The sequence below is a fragment of the Myiozetetes cayanensis genome, unplaced genomic scaffold (genome assembly GCF_022539395.1).
Source record: "Myiozetetes cayanensis isolate MyiCay16 unplaced genomic scaffold, myiCay2020 scf26, whole genome shotgun sequence".
NCBI classification, from domain to species: domain Eukaryota; kingdom Metazoa; phylum Chordata; class Aves; order Passeriformes; family Tyrannidae; genus Myiozetetes; species Myiozetetes cayanensis.
In genome coordinates this window covers 3,623,791-3,640,987 of record NW_026087477.1, presented here as the reverse complement: position 1 = coordinate 3,640,987, position 17,197 = coordinate 3,623,791, and the positions used below count along the sequence as shown (strand labels likewise).

At 52.0% G+C, this 17,197-nt stretch overlaps 1 protein-coding gene across 1 annotated transcript; it reads left to right on the top strand.

The window, feature by feature from the left end:
* The first annotated feature begins 60 nt into the window (after positions 1-60).
* On the top strand, positions 61-16,765 carry LOC126643025 (uncharacterized). The gene is made up of 5 exons (XM_050321139.1): positions 61-127; positions 7,832-7,921; positions 12,250-12,334; positions 12,525-13,698; positions 15,282-16,765. Exons 3-5 carry the CDS (start codon positions 12,332-12,334, stop codon positions 16,154-16,156), a joined length of 2,052 nt encoding a protein of 683 aa, XP_050177096.1. The 5' UTR covers positions 61-127; positions 7,832-7,921; positions 12,250-12,331; the 3' UTR covers positions 16,157-16,765.
* Positions 16,766-17,197: the final 432 nt, after the last annotated feature.

Here is a 17,197-nt window from a genome sequence, read left to right as displayed (position 1 = left end):
GGGGCTCTCGGCGCCGCCGCCATGTTGGGTGCGGGCAGGGAAGCCGCGCGCCGCCGCCATCCCGGATGAGGGTCGTTGGTCCGCGCCGCCCCTCGGGGGCCGCGCGGGGCTGGAGGGTTGATTTGAGGTACGGGATGGAGTCTGTGTAATCGCAGTTAATGTCTTAAGGATAAAGATTACCCTGTGAGTGAGAGGGAGAGAGAGAGATCCTGTGAGGTAAGACGTCTCACGTAGCTGCTGCTCAGGCACGAGGCGTATCTGTGCCTCCGGTACCATTGTGATCGTTTGCTGCCCGAAACAGCTCCATGGCCCGTCAGGGGCACCTCAGTGCGCACTCAGATCGGCTTGCCCCACCTCAGTGTTTGTCACTGCCTGTAGGCCTCACTTCTGTAGAGATTCAGGTGTATTCCACGGGTTTGGGGCTTGTCAAACCTCTGGAAGATTTCCTTTGGAGGTGCTGGGCCACCTATGGTGAATTTAAGCCGGCTGTGGTGGCTCTGTAAGATCCTTTCTGTGGCTCCCTCAGGGTAACCAGGGCAGGTGTGGGGGTCTGCCCCCATCCCAAGCCCCTGGCCCCCGCTGGATCCTTCCCAGCATCGCTCCAGGGAGCAGATCCTGCCGTAGATGAAACACTGTTTAAATACAGACCGATATGAGTGCTCAGAAAGTTGTTTAAAAAATAGAGTGCAAAGGCAATTTGGGCGTTTCTGCAGCGTGTCAGGTAACTCGGGCAGGTACAGACATGCATTTTGTATTCTCTCGTCTCTCTCAAGTATACACTTGACGCGTGAGTAGGGAAAAGAAAAAGTTAGAACTGAAATGGTCTGTTGCTGTGCAAAGTCCTCTGGTCAGAGCTCTTGTTTCTTAGTGGGGCAATTCTCAGAGGTTTGGGAGGCTGGGATCAGACATTACCTGCCTCCCTCACTCTTGTCCCCATCTGTGAAATGCAGGAGCTTGCCTTGGATCTTATCAGGAGCTGGGAACTCTGATTCCCAAACCTCTGACTTACTGGACTCCCAGTTAAAGTCCAGGAAAAGTGTGTTCTGATCTGTTGCTAAAGGCAAATAGAACTGTCTGAGACCAGGTTGTTTACTGGGGTCCTGCATATGAAAGGCTCAGCTTCTGCCTCAGATAAGAGATTTACAACTTCGATGAGACAAAGAATAGGAAAATGATGGGGATTATGGATCCACTGTAGCTGGGAGCCAGGGAGATAAAGCGATGTGATCAAAGAGAGCAGGAATTTAACAGCTAACACAAGCTTTCTGCACTCCCTTGATCTGTGCCTGGTTTAAGGTGTGTTTCTCATGGAGGTGTTTCACTTCATCTTCCCTTTAGAATGATTTAATTTCTATACCGTAAGGAATCCCTCTATGGTAGAGGATGCTGTCGAGACAAAAATCCCTCCTTTTTTTTTTTTTTTTTTTTTAAATATGGGTTATTTCAATACCCTAAAGAATTGCTCAGCCAGGATCTGATTTTCTAGTGGCTATTGACATGAGTTTATGGCATGTGCAGGTATCCCAGGTGCTTTCTAGGTATCTGTGGCAGAACAGTGAGAGGTGGGTGCCAGCACAAGATTCCTGATTTCCAAAGGCCTGTCCTCTGCAGGTGTGGTCTGACTTAAAAGTCTCGTTAAGGTTTGTGCAACTCGCTCTGATTTTCCACAGTTCTGGCAGAAATTATGTTTGTGCAACATTTTATCAGTTGTTTTTCCTGCAATATGAGCAGGAACTTTTTAGGCAGCATCTGCTCAGGGAGCAAAGTGACCAGAGATGCTGTTGGAGCTTTCTCTGGGCCAAACAGGAAAATGCATTTAACAACAAGATCACACTTGATATGAAAAACCAGCGGGGAGCAGGACCTGCCCCTGTGCGTCCTTGTGTTTGTTTTGAAAAACAAACCCAGATGAAAATGGCCATGGGGGAAAAAAAAATGAGGAGGGCAAAGGGAAAAAAAAGAACCAGCTTGTTTTGTAGGATCCTGCAGCAGCGTCCCACCCTCCAGCTCCGGTTCCTCCGGCCGGGAAAGGCCTCTGGGGCACACCCAGCTTTTTTTCTCTCTTTGAGCTCTTCCTGCCTGTGTTATCTCTTGGCGTTTAATTCACCACTGGAGAAGAAAAACCTTCTGAAACAAACCGGACCCTTTCCTGCCTTTTGCCTTTGTATTGTTAAACAACCCTGCAGCCTGTGCGGGGTCACGGACGCTTCTCTGCGTAACTGTGTCCTTTGCAAACTGGCAGAACTCTTCCTCTTCTCCTTCCTCTTCCACACGACGTTTCTGTCAGCACTTTGAAAACCAGAAACCCTCCTAAAACACGGCCCCCGTTCAGGAGCCCGAAGCCCTGGGCAGAGTGGTGCATCCTAGTTGCTGTTGCCAGTGACAGTTGCTTTCCTGGAAGTTCCTCTCCTGCCCCGTTATTCCCAGAACTCTGCAAGGCCATAAACCAGGGAACTCTTTCCCAGATAACTGCTGCCAGCTTATCCCAAAGAAACCTGGGAGTAGGGGGTGTCTCCAATCCCTCTGCTTCTCTTTGTCGCTTTTATTTATTTCCAGCCCTTTTCAGTGAACACAGCAGTTTTGTTTCAAGGCATACTGGCAGCTTTAGCAACATCTTAGGGTGCCAGAACATTCTTCTGCGCATCGTTTAGGATGCCACATCACAGCTCTGGGAGGGGTTAGTGCAGAACGGGCGGATCCGAGTGGAATCCCCGCGGGGTTTGTCAGTCCAGCAGATGTGTCAGGCTCTGACCCTCGGGCTCCCCTGCTCATGCCTGAGGGAAGGAGCGAGGAGAGGGACCCAAAGCCCCTCTGCAGCTGGGTGGTTGGAGGAGGAGGAGGAATGGGCACAGGGAGGACCGCAGGAGAGCTGGCTGATTCCTAACTCCTGCATGGGTTCCGGTAGCGGAGTGTCTGTGACAGCTCTGCCACTGCAGCGACACGAGGCCTTCTGTGCAGATCCAGAGCTGAGCAGCTCTGCAAGCCAGGAGAGCTGCACCTGGGGCACAGTTGGTGTTGCCATTGCACACTCTGAGTTCTCTTTTTACAGGGCTGGCAAACTGCAGCTGCAGGTATTTCATGCTGCAAGCACCAACATAAAATTTCAAGTAGAATCACAAGAGCTCACATTTTACACCTTTCCTTCTTTCTAATCCATGGCATGAGACACTTCTGTGTATTTCTGCCGTTCCTCGTCCATGTTATTTCAGCACTTCCCTGTCCCCGCGGCTCCTCCCGATGCTCGGGGCTGACTCATTTCCTGTGCAGGACCAACCAGCCATTTCCTGGCTGTTCAACACAGGACTTTTTTTCCCCTTCCAGTCGGGGTTGGAGTGGTGAGGATTAAGCTATAGTTTGAGTAATCTGTGGTTTGATTGATCTATGGTCTGATTCACTTGTCTCTTCACTGCAGCCTTCCCCAGAAATCACCTGGCAGCACCTGGGACACGTGGCTGCCCCTGCTCACCTGGGCCCCCAGTGCAGTGATTTGGGCTGTGGCATTAAAGTAATCACAGCAGCCCAGCTCTAACAGTGCCATCCTTCCAGTCACTGCAAACCAGATCTTCTCTTAATTCGATCCATTTCAGCTCATAATAAACAGGATGTTAAAAAAGCACCACAGGGCAAAGCCACTGGTATCACAGCACAGATCTAAGCCAGAAATTCTAAGTTACTGCCTCAGCGCTACCGAAATTGCACACTGACATTTGAGAAATCCAGGTAAAACCTGTGTTTGTGTTAGACACAGGTTACCAGAAGGCTGGGTTGGTTCCTGTATTGATTCTGTGCCCATCATTCCAACTCTTCCCTCCAGCATTTCCCTAGCCACTCTTTATTCCCACCCCAGGTTGTGACTAACTCAAGGACAGCTTGCAACATTGACACCGTGGTGCTCAGACATTGCCTGGCCACTGCCATGCCAGCCTGAGGTGTCACAGTTCTTTTGAGCAGCTTTTTACTGTTGGATTTTTAATTATTCTTTTAATCCTATTCGAACACTTGGATTCATCAGCCTGTCATAGACCTGGAATGTTTGGGAAGAAACCCTGCACAGTAGGGATGCTGCTGCTGGAGTCTGAATGGAGCACATGTGGAGGGCTGAACCCTGAATAATTCATACCTGTAATGATTTATTCATGCCCAAAGCTGGATACCTCCCTGTGACTTTCCATTATCTCAAAGAGAATGCAGGTTCCGATTCCACTGCCCCAGACTGGTGCCAGCTCCTGCACAGGGGGGGCTGAGATCTCTGCTCAACACAAATGGGCAACTCCTGCCCTTTCAGTGCCCCAGCTGTGGCCCCCGACACCCAAACTGAAATGTAGGGACAGGTCCTTGCACATTCTTCAGAAAGGATGGTGGGCGAGCAAGCAGGTAAAGCTCTTTTCCACAGATCCATGGGAGACCCTGCAGTCACAGTGCAACGTGTTCTGAGCGTGGAAAGCAGACAGGCCCTGACTCTGTGATGTGACACCACAGAGCTGAGCTCACTCTCCACGAGAAACTGCAAGTTTTGTTTCCCACTGTAAAGTTACAGACTCTGACACAGTTGATGCCACATTGCAGGATTGTTTCCTACCCTCCCAGAAACCTTGCAGGAAAGTCTGGACAAAGAGCAGCAGCTCAGGCTCATCTTTCCTGCCTGCTGTGGGCTCTCAGAAAATGCTGTCAGGAGAGACTTGCAGGCCCACGCTCTGAGTTCCTGACCTGGGTGAGGATTCTGCAAGACATTCAAATTCCATCTGTCTAGAAAGACTGAAAGATGATCCCGTGTTTCAGAGGCTCTCCAGACCTGCAGACGGCACTACCCCTCACTGCCTGGTGTGAAATTTCCTAATTGTTTAACCTGTAATCCTGACTTCTTTTGTCCTTGGAATAGGCTCTACATCAGCATAATCAAAAATGTCAAACAAGCTTGAGAACCTCTCCTAGTTGCTAAAAATGAATGTGAATTTCCTCCCTGCAGACTCACTTCGTCTCTCCCTTGCTCTGGCCTCAGCTTTCCCGAGTGCCTGGTTCCAGCCCCTCAGCATAGTTTGCATTCCACTGCCAAGAATGAACATTTATTTATACAAACAACCCTCCTTCCAAGCACATCTCCTGCTATCCCGGGGCAGGGAAGTAAACACCATTTCTGGTCTGTCTGTAGCTCCAGCTCTGCATTTCCTTTTTGCTTTAGTCAGGGCCTTGTTTGCAGGGAAAGCTGAGTGCTGTTCCATCACTTTGCCATGCCTCAGGTCTGCTCAGCAGTGGCCTGGGAACCTCCTTTGCTTCCAGTGATTTGATTTTGTGACCCTCTAAGGACAGTGCCAGTTTCCTGGCCAGCCCCTGGGGTGGCTCGGTGGCTCAACAGCGGTTTCCAGAACTGGGACCTGGGGGGCTCTGCGGGACTCCAGGAGTGCTCAGCCCACCATACCTGCTGCTCTCCCAGCTCAGCATCACTTGGTGTGCCCCAGTAAGTCCCCGGGCTGCTGTGCTGTACTTGCTGTCCCACAGCACTGTGACACTGAGGGGGCCCAGAGGGGGCTGGACTGGCAGCTCCCGGGTGAGCAGCGCCGAGGGGGCGAGGGGAGCCAGGTGCAGCTCATGCATTATTGCTGCAGCACCTCCATCGCTCACCTGCCAGGCTCAGGGATTGTTCCTGAAACTTTAGCTCGGCCCCTCTGTCCGCAGGTGTCTCCTGTTGCGTCTGCCGTTTGAAATGGTTGTGGCACAGATGCCAGATGACTCTGGACAGGGGAATGTCACAGTCGGAGCAGGGGCCATTTAAATGAAAAAGGGCCCTGACAGAGAGACAGCACCTGCAGAGCACCTCGAAGTGCTCCCTTGGGTGTGGAGCCTGCCTGCTGCTCACTGCCTGCTGTGAGCACAGGGTTTTACCGCTAAAAATTGCAGCAACGTTTGAAGAGGTATCCACAGTCTAAAGGTGTGTGTGTGTCCCTCTGTCCCTGCCCAAAAGCTGCTCCCCTTCCCCAAACCCTGCATTTTGGTGCTACATTTGTGGCTCAGACGCCTCAGCAGTGCAGCTGAGTTCAACTGCTTGTTTCCAGACCGAGTCAAGGACAAGCATGTCCAAACACAGCTGGCTCAGAGGGGACCGGCACAGCCGCGCTCTGTGCCCGCCGTGAGCCCCATTGTGATCCTGGCCAAGAACGACATCATTTCCCCAGGGCCACGGCTCTATTAAACACAAAGCTCCAAATGATTTCCTCCTTGGATCAAAGATGTGCTTGTTCCAGTGGCACTTAAGTTTAAAAGGCAATATTGGGAATGAATGAATCCTCCCCAGTGGCAGCTGCTGAGGCTCAGTTGGTTTGTCAGTGCCATAATTATGCCACGGACATCTAGTGTTTGCTGCCCCATGTGTTCCTGAAGGATGCTGTGCAATGGAGCAGCACAGGGAAGCCTCGCTCCCAGGCTGAGGGGCTTTTGCTTTCGTGGTGTGAAGTCTTGCTCATGTTTCAGGTGGTGGAAGTGTTCAGAAATGTCACATTCTGATTCCAGACTCAAACCCAGAGTGTTCTGGATCAAACTGGATGGAAATTTATGAAGAGACACAGTGGCCTATGTCCAGAACCCTGGAATTGGTGGTTTGATTGTAGTCTGGGGTCTGGGTGAGGAACCTGCTCCCTAAATCCTTGTCTGGATGGTACAGCAGATGCTCTGTGTGACAGACAGGAGGTGGAGGAAGCCCTCCAGAGTATGAAATGAAGCATTAAAATAACACGAAGGCAGGAACAGGCAGCATGTGAAGTCAGGGAGAACTGAGAGCATTGGAGATGCCAAAGGAACAAAAGAAATCCAATATCCTTTAGCAGGTTTAATATTTAATTGGTGAGCTCTCTGATACCAGGGTAGTGAGTGCAGTGGACAATGACAGGAGCCTGTGGAAGGGGTGCCAAGTGTCCCCCGTGGGGCCCCAGCACCCCCAACACACAGGCACAGAGGCTCCTTGTGTGCAGAACCATCAGTTCTGTGCTCCCTGCTCTGTACCACAGCACTGAGTTCCTGGTTCTGGGTAAGACCAGCATCGACGTGCCCAAAGGAGACTCCCAGTGCCTGGTGCCAGGTCTGACTGTGCTGCTCCTGGCTCCCTCCTGTGCAGGTACTGCCTGTACCTGCAGCCCAGAGGAGCTACAGCCCAGCTTCATTTTCTTGATTTAAGGTCAGGGCTCAAAAAATACGTAACAGTACTTTATTTATTGAGAAAATACTTCATTTCATATTGCAAGGTGACCAGTTCCTTCTTGCAGCAGCTGGAAGTCAGCTCTCAGGATCCTTCCTTCGGAGAGGGAGTGTGTGTGTGGGGAGTTGCCCCTTGAGGCGTTTCAGCCAAGAACTCCAGATCCAAACCCACCTGTTAGCTCCGGTTTTCTGGAATCTGTCGAGTGGAGTTAAAGGTTTACTCTTGCTCAGGCTCTGGGCAGGGTGTTGTGGCTGCTGCAGGAGCGGGGTCAGCTCCCAGATCCCGTGTCAGAGCGTGTGTTTCTTGTCCAAACGAGCAGACCCGTGTGCCAGGGTTGGGCTTGCTGCCTCTCTCAGGAGATGGGTGCCATCCATCTGTGGGGTTTTCATCTGTGAGGCTCTCAGCTCTGCTCTCAAAGAGTAGGGGACAGCAGTGGGGAGTCACTGCCTCTCACTGGTACCTCTCAGGTCCTGCTGATCCTGGCTGCTGCCCCAGGCAGCCACTCAGGGCCACCAAAGCCAAGGGCTCTTAGCTCTCAGAGCAGAGAGCTTTACTCATTGCTTCCACCCCACCAAGGCACTGGCAGGCTGCTTTGAGATCACTTTGAGATCACTAACTAACACCTCTCTCTCTCCTCTCTCGTAGGCTGCCCTGTGCCCTGGGTGAGATCCTGTCCTTTGGCAGTGCTGTGCTCTGTGGGAGGCTGCCCAGGGTGTCCACGTGGTCTTGGAGCAGGTAAGGGAGGCAGTGGCACTTCAGAACAAGGACACAGTAGAAAATTGAGCTGGAGCCAAGGCTCCAAAGGTGGGAGTCTACAAATCATCCAGATATCTGATGGCATCACCAGAGAGTTCAAACCAATGTATTTGCCTGTAGCCAAAATCCTGGGGTGCTGCTCTGGGGGATATTTTGTGGGGGACAGGCAGTCGGGGTTCCCTTTGGCCTCCACATGCCAGAGACCCAGCAGGGACTGGAACAAGCCATCCCTCAGCCAGGCATGGTTTGGGCTGGGTTAGTTTGGTTCAGTTTAGCAGATGGTTGAAGAAACGCCTTGTGGCACACAGTGATTTTAGTTAAACTTTAAAAGGCTGCTCAGAAATATAAAAAACCGCAATAAACTCTGTGACAATTAAATCGAACAAGATTTGTCCCTCTCCTGGCCAGCCCCGGTGGGCTGTTGGCTTCGGCTGTCTGATACTCAGCACCGGCAGAGCTGCACCGGGCCGAGCCCAGCCCGGGAGGCTTTCCCTGCTCTGCCGCGCCGGTGCCGGCTCTGGCCGCGGGGCTGCGGTTCCCAGCGGGACCGGGGACAGGGGGGGCGGGACGGGGGACGGGGGGCGGGACCGGGACCGGCGGGGCCGGGCCGAGCACCGGGGCCGAGCGCCCCCTGCCGGTACCGGGACCGAGCGCCCCCTGCCGGTACCGGGCGGCGGCGGCGTGTCCGGGCGCGGGGAGCAGGAACAAAAGGGGTCCTCGTTTCTCGTCGTTCCCGGGTGATTTGCGAGCCCGGCGCAGCCAAACGCGGCAGAACCGGTGGGATCAAAGGAGCTCGTACTGCAGGAGACACCGGGATCACCCCGTACCTGGTGTTTAGTGGCAAACCCGGGGGCAGCGAGGGAAGCGGCAATGCTCCCGCACGGCCTCCCGGTCACCGACCATGGCACAAACAGTGGAGGGGGACACGCTCAGTCCCCACGGCCTGGCTGGGCCCATAACGGCTCCGTGCTCATCCCAGCGCCTGTCTGGGAACAAAACATCCTAGGGAGAGTCACAGCCTGCCTGTGGAATCATGAGGACAGTCTGGCCATCTGTCCCCATGGCCCTGGCACAGGTGTGAGGTGCCCCCAAGTACCACCAGGGTCCTGATGAGGTGTCAGCGACGCTGCAGCGTTTCCTGTCCAGGTCACATGTTTGCCTGTCCCTGATTTCAGCTTTCCCACTTCCTTCTGAGGGGTACAATGTGAACTCCTATTTATAGAAGTTCATGGTTTCCAATGACTTTTTTCCATCACTCAGGCTGGTTTGGTGGCTGATTCCTGCTTAGTGGCCCAGGCAGTGCTGTACCAGCTGCCCATGGCTTTTATTATTGTTTTTCAGAGGCCTTGGTGCAGTGGTCACAGTCACATCCCAGGCCAGTGGGTCCAGAACGCAGCCCCTCAGGACCAGAGACAGTCAGGAATCAGGGGAAAAGTGGTGTCCGAATCTTTGAACAAAAAAGCTCTTGTTTAAGGAATGTGGTGCTGGAGGCCAGTGTTTGCCAGCAGGGTCTGTCTCCCGCTCGGAGCCAGTGCCTGCAGTCAGACACACGGGGGGAGGGGGATTTTCTGGAAACATCTCTCAAAATGGAGGAATGGCGCCCTGTAGCAAGTACAGGATATATCCTGGGAATTGTATTTCTGCAGACAGGGCAGGAGGGGCTGGTGGAAGCAGGAAGAGCTGAAGAGGTGCTGAGAATGCTCTTGTACAGGGCAGAGGAGGAGGGAAACAAACATCTCAGAGAACAGGAAAACTGATGTGCTGGGAAATGATGGATCCACCCCCAGGCCCCTTCTAAGGAGGGTGGGACAAGCGCCATGATTTCTGGCAGCCACGAGCTGCTGCTGCTCCACTCAGCTCCTGTCCTGCAGCCAGATGTGTTCGAGTGCAGCTTCAGCCCTTCCTGCCCCCGGCAGTGCCCCCGCACTGGCCGCAGCTCTGGCGGTGCCCCACACCTGTGTTTGTCCCCCCACCTCCAGGGAGGGTTTCCCAAGGGAGCAGGGAAGGGGGCAGGAGTCAAGTTTAAGCACTGCTGTTCTGTATCCTGTTGTTTTCCTACCAGGATTGTTGCAGTTTCCTGCACTGTCTTATCTGGAGAAGGGAAGCCAGCGCTGGCTCAGTGTGTGTCCCGGGTTCTAATCTGCAAAGCAGGCATTAGAGCCCATGAGAGGAACCAGCCAGGGTTGTCACAGGGCAGGGGGACAGGGACAAAAGGGGCAAAGGGCTTTTAGTGCCTCAAAATGAGTGTCTGTTTAGTGCTCCTGTTTGCACAAGGCTGTGTGTGTCACACAGGTTGGGGCCTTCGGCACACCCAAGAGGGAGAGAGAGGAAGATCCTGATGGTGACATTCTCAGGTGATTCTGTGTTTGACAGACCTTACAGGAGGATAATATTCAGAAAATGCTGAGCATGCTTCCTTCCCCCCACCCCAAAGGCTCAAAGTCCAAACAGGAAAGTCTTAAAGCAAAAAGAGCATTTCCATGTTTCAGTCAGCCTGGAGTTCAGTCTCCCCTGAAACTCTGGAGAGTCCTGTGAAATTACTTGGCCACATTTTCTGTAATACAGAGTTAAAATCAGCATTCACAGCACTGAGGCCTGGAAAGCTGCTCAGAGAAGCAGGGCCTGAGAAAGCCAAATATTGTAGATTTAAAAAAAAACAACCACCTTTTTTCTTCAAGTGAGCCTGAATTCATCTAACTATAGGTTTTAGCAGTGCACTGAATTCCCCATGGGTTAAAAAAAATTAAATCCTTTACTGTACAGCTCTGGAATGTCCTGTTTTCAGGACAGAAAGGTGTGGGTCCTGCACACAGTGTCCATTATCAGATGGGAGCCTCTCCTGGAAAGAAAATTAACCCACCACATCAACTCCCAACCACGCAGACACTGAACCAGGCACGAGGCTCCAAAACAGAACTCCAGGCACAGATCCCTCCCCATAGGCGTCCTGGAGTTGCTGGAAGCAGGTAAAAACTGTGGCAATGATCAAGATGGGTTTTTATTCTTTAAAGAGAAGATATGTATGCCAGTTCAGCCTTTGGGGTCATTTTTGTCAGTCAGCTGTGGCTGTGAATCCAGGCCTATTCCACTTGCCATTCCTTTGGGGCACTCTCAGGTGCTGGGAGTGTGGGGGCTGCAGTGGGCTGAAGGGTCTGTAACTGAGCACCAGAGCCTGTGCTGGGAACTAAATAGCAAGAGAAAAAAAGGTTTTTTTCCAAGAGATCAGGAAGAGGAAGACATGTGTCTGGAGATAAGGAAAGATAAAAGCATTCCATTTGCAGAGGCCTGTGATAGGGATCAAGATGTTCATCTGCCAAGTCAGTAATTTTTTGTGGCTTTATGACCATGTGGAGCTTCCGCTCCTGTTACCTTTTCCCACACTGACTGAAGGGACTGGATTATGGAATGGAAGTTCCTCTGAGTCTGTCTGAGCAGCTCAGCCCTTTCAGGGAATTGCACAGGCTGAACTCAAAGATAAAACTCTCTTCAGAAGGGAGAACAGTTCTCCCTCAAGTTGAGGTGCAGCTTTTGGGGGCTCAGCAGGCGCAGTCTGTGAGCTCCCTGGTCTGGGGAAGTGGGAACAGGTCAAACCCCTCTGGGGAGAAGCTTGGGCAGAGCTACTTCCTGTGAGGGGTCAGGACAGCCAAAACAGCTGTTGGAGGTGACTCCCTACCCTGTTTGTTGGCATCCATCAGGAGTGAGCTCACGGGGACAGTAGATCCCATACAAGGCCTCCATTAACATCAGGAGCTCAAAGTGCCATTTGCTGCTTCCAAACAGGCTTTTATTGTCTGATTTTTGGTTAAAGCAGCAGTAGATTTCTGTAAAAAATTCTCTGTAAATCCTGGCTTTGCACATTCCACACGCTGGCACGCACAACAGCCAAGCATTCAGGCTAAAATTATCCATGCTATCATTAGGAAGGAACACATGGATTGATGGAGCCTAAGTGCAGAAGAGCTGTGCTGCTGTGCTGCAGGCTCACCCCAAAGGGAGCAGTTCCTGTGCTTCCCAGTCGTTCGCTGTCGGGCACCTGCGAGAGGTGGGACTGGTTCCCTTTGCAGAGGAGAGCGGGTGGGCTGGGCTGGTGGTGGGCAGGCACTGGGGGCCCAGGCACCACGGGCACCAGGCACAGCCTCTGCCCTGGGCCGGCACTCCTGCGGCACTCCTGAAGTGGTCTTTGTTCTGGGCTGAGCTTGGAGAAGTTCAGTTGCATCTGCTGGTCAGGGTTTTATATATATATATATAAACACATATATATATACATACATACATGTATACAGACACAGGTGTGATAATTATTTCAGGTTCTGAGAGAGAAAGGCCATTCAAAGAGTCACTTACTGATCTCCACCTGAGAGAAGGCTCAGCAGCACAGAAAGCAGCAGCATGGTGAGTGTTCTGTTATGGCATAAATGATCCCACAGACAGAAAGAATGAACAAATTGGTTTTTAGAAGGAATCATGAGATGAAGTTGCCTATCTACAACTATTGCTCTCCTGGGGGAGGGACAGAAACAGCCCCAGGACTGCACTTTGCACATCCCCTCTCACTCACGTTCTTTCCAACGTTCCGTTACAGAACGAGAGCTCTGGTGAAGGAGAGAGCAGCGAGGCCAGTTTCCTTCACAAGGATCTCTCCAAACTTGTGCTCTGGGCACACACTCACGGGACCATATGCGACCAGATCCCAGCCCTGGAATTCGTGCAGGACGCAGGTCACCTGAGCAGGGACAATGCTGTGCTGTGGATGTGCAGAGTTGGACACGCCTACCACTGGCAGTATGGGAAGTTACAAGACAGAGACAGAGAAGGGACTGAGGCTGGAGGAAGAAAAAGGAAGCTCCAGTTTTCTGAGGCTTCAGCAAGGGAAGACAGCTTTGGGGAAAAGAGGCTCAGGCTGACCCCATCGTCTTTTGAGAGGGGTCAAGCAGATGTCAGGAGCACAGGGTCATGTGGCAGATCCACAAGAGTCACTCAGCAGGAGGCTGACACAGCCTACACAAGGCATAAGAAGCCATCACCCAGAGGGAGTCAAAATACCAGGGAACTGATGACATCTTGCTCTGCAGCAGAGCAGCACTTGACAGCTGCTGGACTCCAAACTGGTGGTCAGAACATGGAGCTCAAAAATGATGATGACGACTTACTGATCATCTCTGATGAAAAGCAGTGTGTAGCAGATGAAGACAACCAAGGAGACAGAATCAACCAGAATAATGTATCGGAGCCACCTACTCAGGTGGATTTGCAGATGCTCCACTGCCAGGAGTTGGCATTTCACCAGCCAACAGCCCCTCAAAGACCTGCCTTTGCCTGCATGGCAGGGCCATCTCTAAGCCATGCCTACATTCTGCAGTCCTCTGTCAGCAACCTGGAGGACCCGGGCAGGAACATCCTGAGGCTGGGTCATTTCACTGCTGCAGGGCCCACGGCTGAAACTTCCAGAGCAAGGAACCCCTCGGAGTCAGCAGCACCAAAGCTGTGTTTCAAACCTCTTCCTGTCTCCAGCACTGAAGTGAAGGCCCAGCTGGAGTCATGCCCCTTGGTGACATTCTTTGAGTTCCAAGCCACTGTTGATGCCCAGCGGCAGCTCCAGCTGAGCCCTCCAAAGCAGGACACGCTGGGAATGGACTCCAGCAGGAATGACACCGAGAACATGGCTGAGGAGAGCGAGCCATCAGGATCCAGGCAGGCACCTCATCCTTCAGCCTTCCAGAGTCCAGAGAGCCATCCACCCGCAGCCTCAGACAGAGGTAAGAGAGCCCAGAGTTCTGTGCCTGCAGGGGTGTGGGGGTGTTCTTTTAATCACTTTCCCAAAATAGCAAAGGAGGGTGAGTTCACATCACTGCCAAGATCTATTCTGCAGCATCTAAGCAAATCCCTCAGATTTGGGGCACTCTTGTTTCTACTCAAAAGGACTAAAAAGATCCCTGCAATTAGCTCTTCTGTAGGAAATGCCCTTCCCTGAGTTACCCAAAGGTGTTCTTGGCTGCAGTCCAGCCCCAGTGTCCCAGCTTTGAACACTTTGGTGTTCCATTTTACTTCATATTCCCACATGGAACATGGGCTGTACTTGAGAGAGTCCCAGTGGGAGACTGGAGCCAGAGATGGGAACTCAGGTCTCAAGAGAAGGATTCAAGGGGAAGTAACTTAGAGAAATTGTGGCTGAAGCCCTGGCTGCACCAAAGCCAGCGGCAAAAGATCCCAGCAGTGGCAGTGGCAGTGTCAACCCTGCATGGAAAATGCCAGGAGCTCCATGCATTGCTTTAGTCCTTTCAAGAATTAAGGTTTTCATATGCACTGTCCTACAGCGTGGGGGCCTGGGTACATGCTTGGGAAGGGCAGAGGGTGCTGAGACAGCCATTTGGGGCCTGCCTGTGATGTGCTTACGCCATCGGTGCTGGTCCAGAACAGGCTTAGGGTTACAGACACTCATGTTCCTTATGGAGCCACAGCCATATTGCCAGATTGCCACAGTTGGGTTTTGGGAGTATTATTTGACTGTTTTCATAACTGACATCAAATGTCATCTGAAGGGACTGGGAATTCACCTGGGAATGTGTGTGTAGTATCTGCTTCTGCCAAGGTAACTGGCTCACGGCTCAGAGGAGGCCTTGGCATTACTGATTCACGAGCCGTTGCTCTCTGCACCCAGAGCAGTCAGTACAAAACAGGCCAAAAACCCAAACCAGTGGGACAGGGATCAGAGGAATCCACCTGATCCATCCACAGTATTTCAGGATGACAGCTAAGCCTGTATGAAAGAACCTGGTACGAAAAGGGGAATCTAGAGATGTTGGCTCACGAGCCCTTTTCCATCTCCCCCTCCTCAGTCCTGGACAAGTCACAGGCAAGCAGATGGAGCTTTCCAGCAATCCAAAGAATTCATTTCTCACGCTACATTGAACTAGGTAGATGTGGTATTGCCATGACAACTTGAGAGAGAGCCCAACTGGAATCCTGGCAATTGTTTAAACAAAATAATAATACACTTCACTCACCTGTTTGTTTTCCCTCACCATCCTCCTCAACTTTGGGGTCATGCTCTGATTTCATGATGAAAGGGAAATCTCCCTGTGTGGCGTTGAGGAGGGCCAGCAGCCACCAGAGAGGGAGCAGGAAGGAGCCCAGCCTTCCCTGGAGAGGTGGGTGCTGTCAGGTGCTGCTGGCTTGTGGAGAACACAAAACTGATCCACAGCTCTAGGGGAGGGGGTTTGAGAGAGTCCTGTTCCCCGAATGGCTTTCAGAAGGGAAGTGGACACCGTCCTGCATCTCCTCATGTTTTACTGATCTTTTGGAATTCTTGCTGTCTACAAAGCTGTGTCTTGTCTTTCAGATGTGCTGCAGAAGCAGGAGAAAAAGAAAAACTGTCGCACCAGCGATATAAAGGTGTTCAAAGACTGGCTGATGGTGCACCACCCCTCTGAGACACGCGAGATCCACACTCTGCCCCCTGAAGACCTCGACCGCTACCTGGTCTCGTTCTTCAGCTCTGCCAAGAGACAGGATGGCACAGATTTCTCTGTCCATTCCTTTGGCTTCTTGCAGCGCAACATCGAGCGGTACCTCAAGGAGCACAACTACCAGTACAACGTGGTGAGAGGGCTGGAGTTCAGGGCCTCTCAGGAAGCTTGGAATCTAAAGCATCAGTGCCTGTTCCAAAAGAAGAGGGAGGCAGAGTGGAGCATTTTGGAGAACCTGACAGACGAAGATGTGGAAAACCTTCGTAAGAAGGGAATTTTAAACAGAATGGACCCTCAGGGCTTTCTGCACCTCATGTTCACCAATGTTGTTAGGGGGTTTGGGGCAAGCACCCACAGGAAGAGCCACCACCTCTACTGGGGACAACTGGTGCTGAGGAAGAGTGAGGGAGAGGTGGAGTACTTGGAGTGGAAGGATGATCTGAGCCCAGAGGGAAACAAACGGGAGCCAAGCCCACGGCTCTTTGCGAAGCCTGATGATCCAGAGAACTGTCCAGTCACCAGTTACAAGGAGTACGCCAGGAGGAGGCCACCAGACACACTGAATGACAGCGATGCACTTTACCTGGCTCCCAGGTCACTGTGCTCCATCTGGGACAAGGTGTGGTACTGCAGAAAGCCACTGACAAGAGCCAAAATGGAAAAGATCTTGAAAGTTATTACCCAGCAAATCAGAGTAGCCATAAGGAAGCCCAGGCAACAGAGGTATCCCTTCAGCTTTCCCCCTTAAACCACTCCAGGGCTCCTCTGAAACAGAATCCTATTGTGATATTTAGTGTAGGCTGAGAGCAAATATCCTTCTCCTGGTCTTCACCTTGGCATTGAAGGCATATACATGTCTGCAGCGCCTCAGCTTCAAGGTAAATTTCCTCTGTTGTTCTTTCTGTTATTGGAACTGATAATTCAGTGAGTTAATGAGAATCTTTGGTTTCACGTTTGCCAAGCAAGTTAATGTTCTACTGTACAGTCAGTGACATGAGAAACCACCAGTGCTGACGTAGAGGTCTGGAGGGTGGCACAGCCCAGCCAGGAGTGTCAACTGCACCTTCGTTTTGGGGGCTGGCAGCTCAGCCTGGGGCACAGGCCCACAGGGAAGGAGAGCAACACGAGGAGAGCAACGGCACTGCTGACGCCCATCTCGTGGGATCGCTGCCCACAAGGTTCAGGTCGTTTCCCTTAGTGAAAGATTCATAGACTGAAAAAGTTGTAGCTGTTTTAAGAAGTTATTTAAAGTGTCTGACAGTGTTGAAAGGTTTTATGGTAAGTGGTCTCCCTGGAGTGCGAAGTGCAGCTCCCCAAAGGCCCTGGGAGATGTGCTGAGCTCTGCTCAGGGCTGTTCAGTGCCTGTTACATTCCAATCAGGTTGTTGGTTGCACTGTTGACAGAACCAAATAAAAGAACCTTTAGCTCAGTCCTGTCTGTCTGTTCTGCCAGGTTGCAGTGGGTGCCCTGAACAGCAGGGGATGGAGTCCTGGAACACTGGCACGTTCCACGTTGTTCCCTGCCGTGTTCCTTGCTCCTGGCCTGGTGGTGCAAACCTCTCCCAGGGAGAGTTTGGGCCCTTTGAAACCCTACGAGCCACCTCCATGGTTTCTGAACCATGGGCCAAGCCCATTGCCAGAATTGGTCCTGTTTGAGGAATTTAACAACACCAGATAACTTAGGGATGTTTGAAGAGACACAGAAAAAGACAAACTCAGTTCACCAAGTGCTGGAGGGCATCTGCCTGTTCCCCTAATGCTGCTGAGCACGGATGGCCTCATGAAGGCAC